This window comes from Dipodomys ordii, unplaced genomic scaffold (assembly GCF_000151885.1).
Source record: "Dipodomys ordii isolate 6190 unplaced genomic scaffold, Dord_2.0 Scaffold21, whole genome shotgun sequence".
NCBI lineage: Eukaryota > Metazoa > Chordata > Mammalia > Rodentia > Heteromyidae > Dipodomys > Dipodomys ordii.
Window position 1 is genome coordinate 14,291,910 of NW_012267237.1, and position 19,575 is coordinate 14,311,484.

Genomic DNA, 19,575 nt, shown 5'->3' on the forward strand with positions numbered 1-19,575 from the left:
TCCCTCCCTCCTTCCCTCCCTCCCTCTCTCCCTTCCTTCCTTCCTTCCTTCCTTCCTTCCTTCCTTCTTTCCTTCCTTCCTTCCTTCCCTCCCTCCCTCCCTCCTTTCTTTTTTCTTTCTTTCTTGCTTGCTTTCTTTCTTGCTTGCTTGCTTGCTTGTTTTCTTGCTTTCTTTCTTCTTTCTTCTTTTTCTTTCTCTCTTTTTTGTCTTCCTTACATTTTTCCTTTCTTCTTTCTTTCTTTCCTTCCATTTATTCTTTACTTTCTTTTCTTTTTCTGTCACTATTTTCAGTCACTCTCTTTTTCTCTCTTGTGATAATTATCCTAAGTAATTCTGAAGAACAGTTCCATTGTGATGAGCAATGACATTTCATATAAGTAATGAAGAACTATAATTAAATGTAAGTGAATCTTTGCTTCTCTCCCATTGTAGTTCTATGTACATACCTACCTGCCTACTTTCCTAGCTAATGAATAAACTCTAAGGCTGTCACAAGTGGTGTATTTAATAATTAAAAGCTTTTCTTATTACTATTTATTATGCTGATGCTAAATCTAAGTGAAACTCACATATATACCAAGTACTAATTCTTTTATGTTTAACTAGCAATTCTGAAAAAATTATGCCATATATTTTCTAAATACCACTGTATCTACTGCACTATGTCTTGCTCTTTATCTGTCTGTCTGCATACATATATATATATATATCTTTAGTTAGATACAAATAATACTATGTAAATATAATTTGAGTCATATAGACAAGTCAATATCACTCATTTCAGAAAGATAAGGGATTCAATTTTCACTCTTCTACTCTACTTAGAAATCAGTGACATTGGCTAGTTTTTATAATTACTCGGTGTTGTTTTTGTCACCTCAGAAATAGAAATAAAAATGAGACAAGGTGTTTATTACTAAAATTAAAAGCTTCTAAAATGATTCCATTTCTTGTTTAAAAGGATTGTGATTTGAATTACTTCTAGTCATTTCCCTTGATTTTGAATTTTGAGTTTAGGAAACTTTTTTAGATATTCACCAGTCTTAATCAGATCAAAAGAGGAGAGAACGTTAAAAAAGGAAGGATACAAGAGTTAGCAAATGCTTGTCACAGATGAGGAAAGTATATTTTGAAAAGACATCTTATGGATACCGGGAAAATAATATGATAGAGAAAATAATACAATTTCAAAAAAATTCCACTTTGTGATTTTTTTCTCTTAGTCTCCAAACCTGCAAGTTATTCCATTTTTTCACTATATATATGTATACATACACACACACACACACACACATACACACACACATACACACATGGGGAGAGAGAGAGAGAGAGAGAGAGAGAGAATTTTCTTTTCATTGCAAGTTTGCTATGGAGACTGACATTTGCCCATAGCTCCATATGAATCACAGCCACATGGTCCAATCTGGGAGGAGTATAGCATGGAATATAGGCACAGCATTCAGCACTTGGCCCTACGCAAAGCTCAAGTTAAAACCAGCATTGTCTTTCAGTTGTTATTTTTTGTCATCTCCCATGGTCTTGTTTCAGGTATATTTCTGTTACATTTTCCCCACAGTTAGTCACAATAATCGAGGAAAAGCAGTTTGTTGCTGTTTTGTTATAAGACTCATTGGTTTCACTTCAGTGAGTAGCACTGACAGCCTACAATGGTGATTGTCTTTCTTTAGCTCCTGTTTGTGAATATTTTCTTAGGAATTGCTCACCTATGACAACCTGTCCCACCTTTCTCTCTCTATCTCTATCTCTATCTCTTTCTCTCTCTCATCTTTCTTTTATTCATAAAGGTGTTTAACCAGTTTGTGGAGCCACATACCCAAAATTTAATTTGGACATCTTTCGGTGCACATAGATTAAGAAGTTGACTCATTGTGATTTGACAGACAGAAACACTTAGTGTTTAATGAGTTTACTGAATTTTCACAAGTGTTACTTTGCACACTTTTTTTTCTCAAGTATTATGGGATCTCTATTGAAAGAAAAACAAATATGGAGTACAACTATCTTAAAATTTGTAGAAACAAGGCAATTAGTTGTAACCACATTATCACAAAAGCAGGTAAGACATAAAAGCAAAATGATAGTATCCATCTCAACCAGGAAGATTTTCAAAGCACCTTCCCAAACTTCTTAGGAATATGCCACTCTGTGTTTTATCATTTATATTAATGCAGCAAGGAAAATATTTTGCCTGTATTAGGTTTTACAACACATACTTGATGAAACTTTTATCATATGATTTTAAGCTTAGTATTTTTCCACTTAGAAAAGCTGAAAGTCCCTCATGTTTCTTTCTTTTCTTCCCTTTTCTTTTGTATTTGTTTAATCATCCCAGGGAAAGAAAAAAACACATTTCTGAAATACCACTCTGTAATTCTGATTAGTTGAAAAATATTTGTGTGGTGCTTTATAGACCTTGTTGCTCCAAAACTTTACATTTCTCATGAAACATAAACTCTCTCAGCTGTCTTTTATCCTGTAATTGAGTAACTGCGATGTCCTTCTTCAGGGACAGAATTAACATATATCTTAATTTACCTCCCATTCACATCATCTTCGTGGCTCCTTGAGAATGACATTATGAGAATGATGTGAGGGAACATGCCTCTCAGAGCTTTAACTCGGAGCACTTATCTCATTTGGGAACCTGTCTTATCCTCTATTGTCATGTATGGTATATAGAAGGGGTATGAAATGCAGTTAAATGTTTCCCTGGTTGTGCAGGTGTATCCCTCCTATATCATCATAATCTAGATTGTTTTAGCTTTATAACAAAGGGATCTCAACACCTCAATTCATGATGTTACCTGAATGAATTTTTCTGCGTTTGTGATCTAGGATTGGCAGCATGCAGGAAACAAAAAGACTTTTGAAAATGTGGAGCTAATTAATGTATTTATACCTGAATACTCACCACAAAAACAAAAACAAAATTTTATTGATCACTGTAATTCTAACACCATTTCTTTTATCTGCTGCATGGCCTGATTCCTTGAATTGTCCAATGCTTATTATTTTTATCATTCTAAATTTTAATAGTTTGTTGTCCTGAGCTAAAGGTCTTATATTTTATTATAAATCAATTATTTAGTTAGCAAGAAGGATCTTCAACTATAACGGAAATCATCTTGTGAAAGCACCCAATTTTCCAAAGGCCTCGGGATAATCAAATTAAGCAAGAACTTGGAGTGATTAAAATATTATTAATTTTAGTTCTTATGCTTTCCTTGGTTGTACTAAATCATTATCTTGATAGTTTTACTTTATATTGCAAGAATACAAATGTAGTAATTTGCCTCGTTGTAGCTTGTCCTAAACTGTAATGCAGATCACTTCTAAATGTGGGAAATCCTAACATGTGGAAACATTTCTTGGGCTGAAGATTTGGTTAGTGGTGGTAGAGAACCTACTTGGAATTGATTGCACATTGAAATTAAAAAAAAATAAAATAAAAGCCCTAGAGGCGGGCTCCGGTGGCTCACGCCTGTAATCCTAGCTACTCAGGAGGCTGAAATCCGAGGTTCAAAGCCAGCCAGGGCAAGAAAACCTCTGAGACTCTTATCTCCAATAAACCACTAGGAAACCGGAAGTGGCACTGTGGCTCAAGCGGTAGAACGCTCACCTTGAGCTGAAAAGCTGAGGGACAGTGCCCAACCCTAGTTCAAACCCCACCACGAACAAACAAAAAATAAAATCTAGGAAACTTTTCTCCAAACATCAATTATACAGCTATACAAATTCATATTTTATAACTACCTTATTTTAAAAATCTAATCCATCTGGAAGAACCAGAAAACTTATTTTGGAAAGTTTTCTATCATAAAATTAGTGGTCATCTGGAGAAGTTTTGCCCTTTCTATTTTTTTTTTTTTGTATTTTTGTCTATCGTGGGTCTAACTCTGGGCCTGGGTGCTGTCCTTCAGCTCTTCAGCTCAAGGCTAGCGCTCTACCACTTGAGCCACAGAGCCACTTCCGGCTTTTTTTTCTTTTTGCTTATGTGGTGCTGAGGAATGGAACCCAGGGCCTCATGCATGCAAGGCAAGCACTCTACCACTGAGCCACCTTCCTAGCCCCTTGCCTTTTCTATTTTTGAAGTTGGAAATTATCTAGTGTTTGTCTTATGTATTTGTTTGAGATTTTCCTTAGTTCTGGAATGTACTATTAGAACAGCCTTTACGATTTATACAAATCTATGGCAGAGAGGCTTCCCATGTATGTGAGCATGACATTTTACAAGAGATTATTTTGGCAAAAAACTGCCCAATTTTAGCTTATGTTGACTCTCAAAATTTGCTTGTTCTTTTCTTTAATGTATCATTTCTCCTGAAATTTTATGAATTAAAATTGTTTTCGGGCATAATTATAAAGGCTAATAACACGATAAAAGAAGCTCAATAATGTAGTCTCTTTTAGAGGCCAAATAGCAAGGAATAGTAGATATCCCGAAGTGACAGGAAACCTCAAGGAGGAAAGTCTAATATAATAATCAAAAATAGACTGCAGTGCTGTTTTCCATCTAGAATTTACAAAGACATAGACTTGACCAAAAAAAATATATATATACATATATGATTTAAGGGACTTACAATAATGGACTTATTTAACGAATTTGGAGACTGAGTAACAAGCAGTTTCCTAAATAATGCATACATTAAAATGGATACATATAATTTGTCACCTGGCAGGATCATTTGGAAACTAAAATTGGTTCTGTTATTACTTACCTTGACATCATTTGTGCAAACCTATACTCAACTGCATTATTTCTGGAAAAATGCATCTGTCCCTGTACATTATGAGAATGGGCCTTGGCCTTGGAGATGCAGCACAGCACTGTGACGCCAGGTAAATCTGGGGCAATTAGAACCAGCCCGGTGCGTGTAGCACCTCACACTCTGCAGAGGCACCTGTGGGGAGCCCTTGCGCATGACAGGTGCAAGTCACTGGGGACCAGACTGACACTCTGAGCAGCTGGAGCCTAGGGACTGGCTTTCTAATGTTCTCAAAATAGCAAGCAGGAGTGACCTGATTGTGCAGATCTATATAATGTTAAAGCCTAAAACTAAATGGGAGAATATCGAAACCTATAAATTCATATCCCACAATAGTCAGTCCTACTCTTGCCAGTACATGTACATTACTTTTAATCTACATTTTAATACTTGTTGTTATCTCCATTTATCTAAATTCTTTTTCTGAACTTCCCCTGCCCCAGGAAGCTAAGCATTACTCAGAGTGCACATGTTCCTTTTCCTCAAAGTAATTATCTTGCTTAATTGAAATAAAGTATTCTACTTAATTATGTTGTAGCTACTTTTGAACATTGATTCAAATTTTTTCACTTAGTATTATCCACTCATTAACAAAATTAATTAGTAAATGTATTAGTAAATAAAATTCATAAGCAAAAGTATATGAACTTGAAATATGAATATGAATCTTCATATTAATCAAAATAATCTTTCAAAACTAATCAAATCTTTGAATAATCAGGTCCTAAGCATAGTTACTGCCCGTATAATAACTAAAGCTTGATATTTTATCAAAATTATATGTTGCCAGATAATCAGTAGATGAAATATTTTAAAAGCCTCACAATTTAATTAATTTACATACACTGATTTTATTGCATATATTGGATATCATACAAAATTGGATATCATACAAAAATAATAATACAAGCTAACTTCAGCTGGACTCTGGTGGTTCACATCTGTAATCCTAGCTACTCTGGAGGCTGAGATCTGAGGATTACGGTTTGAAGCTTCCTGGGCAAGAAAGTTCTGAAACTCCTATTTCCTGTAAACTACTCAGAAAAAGCCAGAAGTGGTGCTGTGGCTCAAGTGGTAAGTGCTAACCTTTAGCCAAAGAAACTCAGGGACAGAACCCAGGCCCTGAGTTCAAACCCAGGATCTGCATTCAAACCCCAGGATTGGCACAAAAGAATCAAAAACAAAAACAATAAGACCTTAAATCAACTTCTATTTAAAAATAGTAACATTTTAAATTCTAACATATCAGATAAGGATTTCTTCCATGAGATACTTTTCAAGTTGGATAATATTGTAAAGTTCATATTTATTCTTTGATATTGTGTGTATAAAGACAGTAGTTACAAAAATAAAAGTTTAAATTGAGAAAAGAAAACCAGTCTTTTAAATATGCATTTAATTTTTTCTTGATAATTGATATGAATATTAACAGAAACATTTCTGTTCTCCTGATCCCTGTAGTCCTGATTTTATTCTTTGTTTTACATAAATATATTTTGATTTGACATGATTTTTCAAATATATTGTGATATCTGAATACATTCTTTAAATTGTATTTTATGACAGGAATTGGACTCTCTACAAGTGATCTGAATCAATTCTAGTGGTATTTCTCTAACTTGTGTGACTACATATCCAGTATGATATTTATATTATACTGATGTTTCAATCATGTGGATATATTTTGATGATGGCAAGCTTTCCATGTAGGTTGATAACTGCAAAAGTCATAATAATTCTAATAAATACTACTATTACTACTACTACTAATAATAATAATAATAACAGTGACTAGCCCAGAATGGTGAAGGCCACTTGTATTCAGAACTACTAAAGAGGTTGAGGAAGGAGAGCATGAGTTCAAGGCAAACTGGACAGGATAGTGATATCCTTTAAGTTGATGTTAGACAAAATGAACCCCAAGATAAGGACTCAAATGGTTTTTCTTTCTTGCTATTGTTTCTAACATATTTATAAGATGATTTTTTGTTGCTTTGTATGTCCATCCCCCACAGTGTAACCCCTGTTTTCACTGTATTTGATGTCGGTATAATTTGTGGAGGGGAAGGGAAAATCAAGTGGTTTAAATAGGTATACAGGTGGACCTATTGCAACAATGAGATGTACAAGACGTTATGTCCAAAAACAAACTTTACAACTTTGGCAGGTGGGGGGAGATGGGAGGACAGGGATGGTAGGGGAAAAACAAAGGAGGAGGCAACAATGCTTGATAAGAAATGTACTCACTAAAAAAAATAAAAACTTATTAAAAATAAAGTTACTTGGTCAATGTCAAAAAATATGATGTGGAAGTGGAAATCTATATTGTCTTCTTAAAATATAACTTGTCCTACCTACATGATTCTTTATTTTTCAAGGAGTGAGAAGAATCAGCTAATAAATATATACATCATATGATTTTTACCCTCAGCAAAATCTTCTGGGGTGAGATCAGTTCATTGATAATTGTCATACCTGCCTAAAAACGTGACACAGATCACCTATGTGTGCATTAAGTACTTTCCATGGTAGCACTGAGAGTTCCTTTCCATATCATCCCTAGTGAACACTGAGGAGGTTCACAGTTACTCCATTGCACCTGTTATTTCTTTCACAATAAGAAGAATTCCTGGCAACCAGCCCATGCTCTTAAGGATCATTAATCTTTAAGAAATAGCAAAGAGAGGACACAATTCTGGTGTCCACAAATGAAAATTATCTCTATTGTGGATCTGGTAATAAATATTATAGGATATTTTTCCATCCCTAGCAATATTAGGGTTTCAATTCAGAGAATTAGGTAGCTAAACCTCCAGGCTTTGGAGGTTATGTTTTAGAAAGGATCTTTGGGATTATTTTTTGGGCAGGGTTTCTAAAGAGCAATGGAGCTTGTCTGGACAATGATTCTCCTATTTATATGGTGGGATGACGGATACATGCAAAGATGTCTCTATGTATTGATTTAGATGGAGTCCTCCTAACATTTTTCCTGGGCTCATCTTGAACCTTGATCCTTCAGATTTCCACCTCCTAAGTAGTTATGAATATAGGAATGAGTCATATATCCTTTAGCCTTTCCAGGTGGGTTCTCTACTAGTCATTCTACATCCCTGTCCAGGTTTGGTGAGTGGTATGTTGTCCATCATAACTAATCGGCCTGATCATTAATCAGTCTGGTAGTATTCATAGACAATACAAGGCTGTGCACTGATAGAAAATTATTTATAGAAAATTTACAGCGAGATGGATAAGGTTTAAAGAGTGTAATTCGCTAACTTCAGATCTAGGTTAATATTTGAATGGCCCCTTTTTAAGTTGCATTAATTTAATATATGTTTTTTGGCCGAAAACACTCTGATCTGAAAAAGAAGGGTAATATGAAGGGCAAAGATGAGCCAAATGTATATTCTCAAGGATATAGAAACGTATTTTCATTTCTTAGGGGAAAATGTATTATTGAATTTATTAAGATATGAGTCTCATGAATTTGTTGGTCAGGCTGGCTTTGAACTGCAATCTTCAGATCTCAGCCTCATGAGTAGCTAGAATTACATTCATGAGTCACCAGAACCGGCCTCATTTTACATTTTAAACCACTATAATTAATAAGAAATTTTAAATAATAGGTAAGGAAATTAAAGGTTGAAATACACCTAGATATAAAAGGAGAAAAGGGTAAGAGAAGAAACGAAAGAAAAAATAACATTTGTTTTTGAGATATAAATATTTTCTGTTATTTTTGCCCTTTTGGCATTAGTGATTCACATATCGATTTACAAATAGCTAAATTTTATTCATGGTCCTGCCAACTCAATTAAAGTAAATACTTTGAACCTTTGTACAACAGCTATTATGAGAAAACTTTCATGCTAGAAGCAAGATACAAATTGTACAAGCATAGATGGATTAGCATAAAATGGACATCAACTATTGGAGAGGAATTTAGAGTACTGTTATTATTTTGTTTAAATTTCATTTCAAGCAATTTTCTTAACTATATTGCTTCTTCCATCACATTCAAATATAGTTACTTCAAGGATAGCTCAAATTGAAAAAAAAAGGATTATAAAATATAAAGATAGGTTTAAGAATCCAATTGGACATAGGACATATAAATATCAGGCGGGTCTAAAACAGCTTCATCAAAGGAGATAAAATGGTACCCTCCCATAGCTGGCTGAAGATGTAGCTGGTAGCTAGAGATGACATGATTATAAACTCAGCATTCCTGCCTAGAACCTACACTAGAAAAATTTTTTTAACTCAAAGCCATTGACTATATTGTAAATCCCAGATATGCAGGACTTGTACTTCAAATGGAAGTACAAGTTTTGAAATAATCAAGCAATGTCAAAGTCTCCTTTCCTCTGCATTTTAAAAATAAGATGTGAGCTTTCCACTCCATCCATCTGCCCCGGAGTCTATTATATCTGAATGGCAGTGGTGTAATACATTAGACAGAGTTTGAGACACACTTCTGTGAAAATAGATTTGAAATTGTGAGCCTTGAATTTTTGATGAGCAAGAATCATTCAGATATTAAAAGCTCACACTTCAGTAAAAATTGTGTGATGAACGCTACATTATGGACATCTGAAAAAGTGATGTGAATAAAGAAGCAAGTAAGTAAGAATGTGAGCAAATAAATAAATGAGGAACCACAAATGCAGTATTGTGAGTATGTCAGGATCATTTGTGATATCCAAGCAATAATAATTTAATAATAATTTTATAATAAGGTTATTTCTACTGAAATAAGTTAGCATGCTTCTTCACTTTTTGTTTCTTTTAACTAATGTCAAACAAATGCAATCTTTCTCCCTTGACTGTGTGCATGTATGAAGGTATGTGTTACCTAATTTTAACTTATTTGACAATGATGGTTCTTGTAGTTCCATTCTCATTTCTCCCAGTTTTCTCCTTTGTGATCCTTAATCACACATGTCTTATGAATCAATCTAATTATGTCCCTACTACTTATTGGAGAGGAACCCCAATGCTAGGTGTTTCTATACACCCTGAATGTTTTGAATGTCACTCCTCTAATTCAGATCAGTAATTAGTCCTTCTCTTTTCCAGGAGATTAATTGACCATGTTTTCTTTATTCACAATAATTTTTTTTCAGAAATGGTTAATTTTTGTGTCATTAAATCATCCGGGATCCATCAACAGTTGGACAGACATTATGCTATATGTTCCTATATTAACCTGAAGGGATAAGCTTTATATTGGTAGACATAAATAAAGCAATTTGTCCCTTATGATATGATGGTGTCTTGTCTAGTTAGGGGGAGGATTTCAGAAAAGAGACCAGTTGCTGGGGAGACTGCCAATAGATTGTATAAGGTTTTGAAACTATCCCAGTATTTAACTTTTCTCAATTTCATAAGTGATTTCTTAAAAAAAAATCTCTCGTGCTGGGAAGGTGGCTCAGTGGTAGAGCGCTTGCCTTGCATGCATGAAACACTGGGTTCACTTCCTCAGCACCACATAAACACAAAAAAATGGAAGTGGGGCTGTGGCTCAAGTGTTAGAGCACTAGCCTTGAGATTAAGAACTCAGAGACAACACCAAGGCCCAGAGTTCAAGCCCCACAATAGACAACAAAGGACTCTCTCTCTCTCTCTCTCTTTCCCTCCCTCCTTCACTCTCCCCCCTCTCTCCCTCCCCTCCTTCCCTCTTTTTCTCCCTCTCTCACTCCCTCCCTCTCTCTCTCTGTGAAGAGTACTGTGATGTATACTGGTTTCCTGACAAGTTTTTCCCAATAGGCATTAGGCGGGCCTTCGATGGTAATGTTTTGCATATATCTGTAAATACATATACATATACATGTATTTAAAACTCTTCCATGCATGATCCATGACTCCCAGATGTTTCTTTCAAAGTCCTGTGATTTTTTTTCTCAAACTGTTCTTGAAGCATAATCATCCCATCTCTACTTCCAACATAGCTGAGATTACAGACATGAGTCACTGCACCCAGCCAGGATGAGAAAAGATGAAATTCTGAATTATTAAAAGCATCTCTATAACAGGCTTTCCAATCAGATTATACTTAAAGTTTTCACTCTGCTCTAGTAGGAAAGGCTGCATTGATAGCATAAGAGGTGAGAGTAGTATCCCTCTTTGGATTCCACTGATGAAATATTTATAGAAGGCAAAGATCTAAACGGCCATTCATGTGATAGATTTAAAACGCATTTCTCCGACTAGTGATTACAATAAAATGGTTTGGTCAGCTTCTAAAGTCTTTGGAGAAAGGGAGAAAAGACAAAGGTGCACTCTAGGATTTCATAAGACAAGGATGCACTCCAGGATTTCATTCTCAGCTTAAAAATCACACGAGACCTCAAAGCTTCACTGATTGCTCTGCAAAAGACCCTTATTTCCTGCAACCACAAAACTCACATTGCTGGAAAGCAATTGTGGAGGCTCATCATGAACGGTTGGACTTCAACGGGAAGTGAATGCCCAACCTCACAGTGCCTGCTTCAGAAGTGACTGCAAGACCTGCAAGAAGTGGGGCATGCAACAGTGGACTGGGGATGTGTGGGAAGACCTTAATGAAACTGGGGACACCAAGTCCCTAAACTCGGATGAGTCATCTTTCCCTTCCTAGGAGCAAATTTACAAGTTTGCCTGAGGAAATTGCAATGGCCTCCCTTGGGGCACTTTCCTTGCAAGCCTGCCTGGTGTTCTGGGTACTCTTAATACTCCTTCCTAGGTTGGCTCTAGACATACAAGTTACTCCTAAAGGTAGAGTACAGAGGGACACCTACATGGAGGTTCATTAAACCCTCAGAAAAGCCACTTACTATTTTTTTCTAATTTATGCAGATAGAACTCTGAGGACTACACAGGGAATGATACGAAGAATGTAGGATAAAGTGGTGAGGACTATAAAGTGGTGTTGAACTGAATTTGTTAGTAAGGGCTCACTAAGCAGAGCTTCTGTATTTAGTGGTGCAGTTTTGTTCTTTTGGAGGGAAAAAGACAGGACTCTGATATTTTGTTTCATTTGCTAAAACATAGAATAAACATTTTCCCATAGAAAATGAATGTGAAGTGCTATTCCTGTCTTGATTTACTACAGCAGGTATTCCAGGCTAAGAGGAATTGCTATCGTAGAAGGAATTTCTTATGCTTCCTCTACCCTTGGTGGTGTACACTTTTCACTTCCACTGTGAACATGAGTTTTTGTGAGGTAAAGCTGAGCTTCCTACTGTCTACTGGCTATTGGCTACATGTAGACCTGTAGATACATGGAGATTGCTGTCCCAGGAATGGGCAATCAGAGTGCAGCAACAGTAATTGGATCATTGTATAGAAGCAGCCAAGCGGCAGCATTCAATGCATGGTCCAAAGTAAACTGTGAATACCATAAAGAAAAAGCCAATAGGTATTATATCTCAGAGACTGTAGTCATCAAGTCATCCTGTTCCTAGAAATGAAATTGATGGCAAGCCTTTTAAATTCCTGTTTGATTAATATATCAGAAAATGTCTAGACCATTTTAATGATAATCTAACCTGATTCATAAAGCAGAGTCAACGACAGTCATTCATTGTGCACTATAGAGCCAGGTGACTCTAAGAACACTTGAATAAGAGGATGGATGGGGCCTGCAGGAGAAGGATCTGTATATATTTCCAAAAGTCAGACTTTTAAAAGTTGTCTCCAAATGGATGTATTGCTATCTAAACATGTTCTTATACACTGGGGGAAAAAAAAGAACAAATAAACCACGCACTGAGGGAAAAAAAAGAACAAATATTCTCACTTTTTCATGACTAGTGGACACTGGGTCTGAACTGGGTCTGACTTTTTTTTTTTGTTCAGTTATTGGGCTTGAACTCTGAGCTTGAACGCTGTCCCTCAGCTCCTCAGCTCAAAGCTCACACTACCACTTGAGCTACAGCACCACTTCCGGTTTTCTGGAGATAAGAGTTTCACAGACTTTCCTGCCCAGGCTGGCTTTGAACCACGATCCTCGGATCTCAGCCTCCTGAGTAGCTAGGATTACAGGCATGAGCCACTGGTGCCTGGCTCTGAGCTGATTTTAATTACTACAGATCTAGGATGACTGGATCCACTGATGAGCACAGAGGTTTATGGAACTCAATGTGATGCCAGTGTCTACTCAACTTAACTCTGGCTATTTCTTCAGTTGCAGAATATATAATTGCTCTAGGGTTCCTCAGGAGCTGGGGACTTCCCACATTAATTCCCCACATTAATTCCCTGACCAACAGATTGAAAGGGATTATGATGAGACAGGCCAAGTGAATACCATTAGACTATTTCTACCTAGAAAATAAGTAAAAAAAAATAATACCAAATTCCCACAGGAATGGAAGAGTTTGCTGCCATCAGCAAAGATTTGAAAGACAGAAGTGGAGAATCTTACCACGTTTCTGCTTAGTGTTCCTATTTGGCTAGTGGAGAAGACAGATGGGGTTGGGGTAATGACAATAGATTATCATAAACTTAACCAGGTGTTGACTTTAATTGTAGCAACTGTACCAGATGTGGTTTCATTGCTTGAACAATTAGCACCTCCCCTGGCACCTCATACAAAATATTTATTCATAAAATGCATTTTTTCTACTTGTAAATGTAAATAACCACATTTTGCCTCTGGCTGGCAAAAGTCACTGTCCTGTCTACAGGGTCTACTAGCTTTCTAGTCCTATGTCATAATTAAATTCATGAGAATCTTGAATGAATTTTTTTCCTTCAGAATACATATAACAATTCTACTATACTGATACATTTTCTAACCAGCTCTAGTGAGCAAGGGGAAATTATTACTCAGACTTAATAATTAGGTATTTACTCACCAAGGAAGCCTCAAATAAATATGACTGCTTTGGTGAGTTTTCTAGCCCAATATTGTAGGGGAATATTGAGTCAGCTCTATGAAGATAAATGATGACTTTATTCATACAGTATCTCTAAAAACCAAAGGAGATCAAGAGAACTAGTGAATCTCTTAAATATAGAAGTCAGCATATTACTGCTTCATTATTGTATAGAGTATTTGGTAGATTCCTATTGGGAAACTGCATTATATACCATCAAGATTCCAAATCGAAACCCTCATAAGATCTACACATACCTCCTCTATTACTGACACACAGGTTGTGATTTGCAAGTGGGTCTTATGAAAGATTGGATGTTTAACCATGATACAGCAAGTTATGTGATTTGAGAAATCACAAAATATCTGATATTGACCAAGTGAGTCAAAGAATTGTATATATATATATATATATACATATATATATATACATATATATATATATCACTTCCTCATAATTAAATAAAGGTGACATATGTGAAATTGAGCATAAGCCAGTCCAAAAGAAATAGAAATACATAAATTACATGGAAAGAAATGCACTTATGTCTATTCTGGCTTAAACCTACCATCTAAATGGGCTTTCCCCCCCTTGTGATCAGATGAGGAACATCTCAAGCTTCTTGAGCAGTCTATAGAAGAATCTTAATAATATACAAGCCTCACCTGGATTTTAACAGCAGCACATTGCCACCTTTCTAGGAAAGCAATGAATGTTGGTGGCTAGGGCAATTTCTTCAAGTGGGCACACATCAAAATGTTCACCTATTTTTTCCCATTTTGCTTAGAAATGTAAATGAGTAACATAAGGAAATAATTTATTAATTCACTGATTAAGGCCAGTCATTGACTAATATTAAGAAAATGAGCAGTTGGGGCTGGGAAGGTGGCTCAGTGGTAGAGTGCTTGCCTTGCATGCCTGAGGCCCTGGGTTAGATTCCTCAGCACCACATAAGCAAAAAGAAAAAAGCGGGAAGTGGTGCTGTGGCTCCAGTGGTAGAGCGCTAGCCTTGAACTGAAGAGCTGAGGGACAGTGCCCAGGCCCAGAGTTCAAGCCCCACGACCGGACCCAAAAAAACAAAAAGAAAAAAGAAAGTGAGCAGGTACATGACAAAGAATTCTGGGAAAGAGGTTTGTTTGATTCACAGGAAGACCATTAAAGAATAAAAATGTGAAGGTATGTTTCTCCTATGAGAAATTCCACAAGAGGTTGAATTATTAAATGTCTATTTTAAATGAACAAGTGAACAACATGACCAGTTTTTCTTTTCCTTCCTTGTTAGAATCCAATGGGCTCAGAAACAAAATGGTCTTCGTAGTGGGAATGGAGATGTTGCGTGGACCAGCAACATAGATTTACTTGCCAAAACTGACCTGGATATTTCCAGTCCTCATGAGCTACTATTGCAGTAATATAAATGAACAGTGACTCGGTTACACACTAAGGTCAGTGACTCGGTTACACACTAAGGTGACCAGCTAGCTCCTAGGTAGCAAGTAGATTATCTTTGATTACATACATATGAAGTCTATGCTTCCATCAGAAAGAATGATACCACCTCTTTTGTTAGGAAATGGAAAGACTTGGGGAAGAAATCACATTAAGTGAAGTAAGCTAGACCCAAGAAAATGCAGGTCCCATGGATTCCCTTATTTTCAATAATTAACATATGTCTGGGATAATCTTAACAGAGGAGCAGAAAAGCTCAAAACTATGTACATATCACCATACAAAATAATGCTACGTGAAATGAACCCCAAGATATTGACACAGGATTTTTTTCTTTGTTAGTGTTGTTGTTAATGTACTTTTTTGTGTTTCTATTGTATGTTCTTCCCCCTATGGTATATCCCCTGTTGTCACTGTACTTGATTTTGATATATAATTTGAGGAGGGGAAGGGGAATAACAAAAACCTGAAACAAGAACACAAGATAATCCACTGTAACAAGGATACTCAAAAGACACAATGTTAAAAATGAACTTTACAACTTTGGGGGGAGGGGGAGGAGTGGGGAGGTGAGGAAGGAAGGTATTGTAGGAGAAAAACAGGAGTGGATAACAATGCTTGATAAGAAATGTACTCATTACCTTACTCATGTAACCGTAACCCCTGTTTACAGCATTTTTACAAAAAATATAAAAAAGTATAGCAGAAAATTTAATCTCTTACTCTACAGTGTGAAAGTATGTACTTGTCTTGATATTAGAGTAAAACCAACACTTTTATCTGAGAAAAGCTCTGGATTTGCTTTGTATATAGTTGTAATTTCTTTATATTGCAATTAACTTTATATTCATTAAACTAATTTTGCATTTCCATCTCTCTTGAGTACATGTCAACATGAATATATGTATCTTTAAATAAATCCATTAGTAAGGCTCCTATTCATTTAGCCACTTAAATTTTTGTCTCTGAATTTCTACATGAGGATATTCTTTAGAGTTGGATAAATGAAGCTCCGTTTATTTAAACAAATAGAGTGTCAACTAATAAGAAACATTGTGGTTATATTTTCCTATATACATTTTCTTAAAAATCAGAAAATCAAATTGGAGGCTCAGTGGTTATAGAGTTAGGCACTGTTCTTAGATCTGCAGTATTTTCGTTCTCATTAGCAATGACCTCTGCGTTAATTATAATAGCTTTTATTTCTATGATCTGACTCAAAATCTTTCCAGAAGGTGCAAAAATACAAATATCCATGTTTGTTTGCACATATATATATATATATATATAATATCTTGGATTACTCTCCATAATATTATATTTCTCTTTCCAATGTAGAATCACAAACATGGAGTTAATTAAAGTTTAATTAGTTTCTCTGTAAAGAGAAATTCTGGATAAGTGATATTTCATTTGAATTAGAAATATATTCTCATGAGAATCCTAGGGATTAATACTTACAATTGTGGAATCATATCAACCTACCAAAACAATGCTGCTTACATATAGTAATGGATTAGATAGTAGAGCTACTACATTTTAATCATTTAATTGAGCAATTTATGTTTTCAATGAACTCACACACTATCACAGGATCAAAGAAGAGACTTTTCTGATGTTTTCTAAATTCCTTTTTACCTCAAATGAAAGGTAAAGCATTTCTCTAACTACAACAAATGTAATATGTACTTTACGTTACAAAAACGTTGACCTTAACACTCCAATTCTGATTAATAAAATCCTTGGTTTTAATAAAGGCAGAAGGAGAGGATCCTTTTTCCATAGGTATTTTCCAGGGCCTGCTATCAGAAGTACTGGTGAAGGCACTCAAGTCAATGAAATAGAACATTAAGCCTCTGTTCATTTGTATCTGACTGTAAAATTCCATTTTGTATCAAGTTAAATACACATGAGTGTACCAACACTATATAATTACTTTTGCCTAAAATTTACTTCAGTAGTTGTAACATTCTATCACCATATTAAAGCATCATATAACAAAAACATTGTTCAATAACCTTAGATAATTTCAAATTTTAGGACATATTCCTCAAAATTGTTGAGGACTCTTCTTATTCCTGGGGTATTTTTTCATAGCTGTGTAATCTGAGGAGGGCAGTGTAACTGAAATTCGTACTCTCTTGGCACCAATTGTTAGCCAGTGTCTATTTCTTTGAGTGCTCTGAATTACCATTGGGCCTTTGACTCCTTGGTGCTGTGTTGAATTTCAAGGATTATGCTCATGGTGTTCTCTCAGGGCCTTGAAAGTCCAGATACAGTTTAGGAGATTGATCCTATTTAATAACATATTAATCACTATTGTTATTATATGGTTGTTGGAATTTTGACAGCCAATATAGTACTCATAGACTGATTTTGGCACGTTGATATTTATAGTATATATCAATACCCTCCAAATATTTGCCTAGAATTTACATATCTTAGCTGCACCCTTTGATTCAAGTTCATTAAAAAATATTGAAATAATGTCTCCCCTGTACTATTCAATAAAGTTTACATAGAGGACCCTACCACTGATTGCAAAAATAAAGCACAAATAACTTAGGACTTGGATATGAATGTTTTCTTTGACAACACGTGAGCAATACCCATTGCAGTTCCCTTGATTATTGAGAAAAGGTCAGAGGATGCAATAACCAAGAGTCATTATCTTCTAACAGTAATGCCCAAATAGACTTTATGTTATGTTATACTTTCTTTCTGTCTTTGTAAATTCTCACGAATGTGAGAATTGAACCCTATGTTTGCTTCATGAAAACAACATATTTCTATGAACTGTTAGATATTTCTGTTCTAATCATCATTTCTTTGACCATAAGCAAGTGCAGAAGTGCCTTGTAAACATATCATGTGACAGTGGTTAATGAAGGCTTTATCTGTTTTCATTTTGTTTGTTTGTTTTTGTTATCTTTAGTTTGTCAGTTGTGGGGCTCAAACTCTGGGCCTGGGTGCTGTCCCTCAGATCTTTAGCAAAAGGCTAATGCTCTATCTCTTGAGCCATAATACCACTTCTTGTTTTTTAGTTGTTTATTAGACATAACAGTTTCATGGATTTTCCTGCCCAGGATGGCTTTGAACTGCTATCCTCCTGAGTAGATAGAATTACAGGCAAGAGCCATCCCCACCCAACTTATGAAGTTTTAAGAACACCAAATGGATCACTTTAGAAACATGATACTTGTGGTTTGTAATGTTTTAAACAGAAAAGGGGAAGGACACATTATGAATACCAGGACAATTTAAGAATCAATATCCTCAGAAACACCAATATCAATTTAGGATATTTATGCTAGTTCCTACTTCTTTCTGTCTGACCACTGTAAGTCATAACGTGCATCATATCATATATCATATTTTAACTTCATGACTTCAATGAAGAATTTCAAGGATATATATAATATATATCCATTAAAAATACTTAAGAAGCACAAAAAGGAATGTGATCTATCCCAAAGCTTACCTAGGTCATGGAGTCAGAATGACAAACCAGGTGTCTTGACTAGAAATCCCAGTGGTCTAGTGACTGGTTTGTTCAACTCCTGTGCACTATATCCTTATACAATCACCCAATTTATATTCCCCCTTGCTATCAATTAGATTTCTTTTTTTTGTTTATTTGCTTGTTTTGTTGTCGGTCATGGGCTTTGAACTCTGGGCCTGAGCGCTGTCCCTCAGCTCTTCAGCTCAAGGCTAGCGCTCTACCACTTGAGCTACAGCACCACTTCCTATCAACTGGTTTTCAAAAGAAACACGTCATTACCTTTCCCACATACTGAGGTTCGGAGCCCATGTATTCTTCCAGAACAAAGAACTGATTCCACACCCAGCCACGTTTAACTCGTTGGAAATGTGACTGTCGCCCTGGCAGGTGAACTTCATTTTCTCTTGGTTTTGTGGCTAAAGTCTGCTGTGGCTGTGGTTGAAGTGGTGTGAGGAGACCACCATCAAACAGGACCCAGAGAAGCAGGGATAAACAGTTCCTTGTAAGCATTGGCAAAGGCTTTCCTGTCGCTGAGTAATGAAAACCTCAGTACTTAACGCAGAATTGTGGAATCCAGGATTTCAGCGCCTGTGGCCTTCACCACTTAGCTTTGAGTTTTAATGAAGAGATGGTAATTCAGGCATTAGCAGTTTTGAGGCTTCTGCTTTATTATTTGCCATCTAAAGGGACCTATAAGACAGAAAACAAAGAGACTGAATTTGTAAACTTCCTGATAATTGTGAAATATTTGTGATATGTACTAACCACTCAACATGACAGATTTTCCAATAGTATGCTAAATTTTCACTTCTACTCAACTTGACATAACTTGAGTTAAATAAATAATTATAGACTTAAAAATCATCAATAACAATGAAACAAAATTTATATTATGAATATAAATAATATATATGTATAAATTTATTAAATATTTTAAGGAAAGAACAGAGAACATTTCTGTAATCAAATT

At 35.7% G+C, this 19,575-nt stretch overlaps 1 protein-coding gene across 1 annotated transcript in view; it reads right to left on the reverse strand.

Annotated features, from left to right (window-relative positions):
* Cdh12 (cadherin 12, type 2 (N-cadherin 2)) overlaps nt 1–19,115 on the reverse strand; it is a 228,232-nt gene extending 209,117 nt beyond the window's left edge. Inside the window, exon 1 of the mRNA XM_013013866.1 lies at nt 18,885–19,115. Coding sequence (XP_012869320.1) covers nt 18,885–19,115 — 231 coding nt within the window. The remainder of the gene's footprint in view (nt 1–18,884) is intronic.
* Between the last annotated feature and the right edge of the window lie 460 nt (nt 19,116–19,575).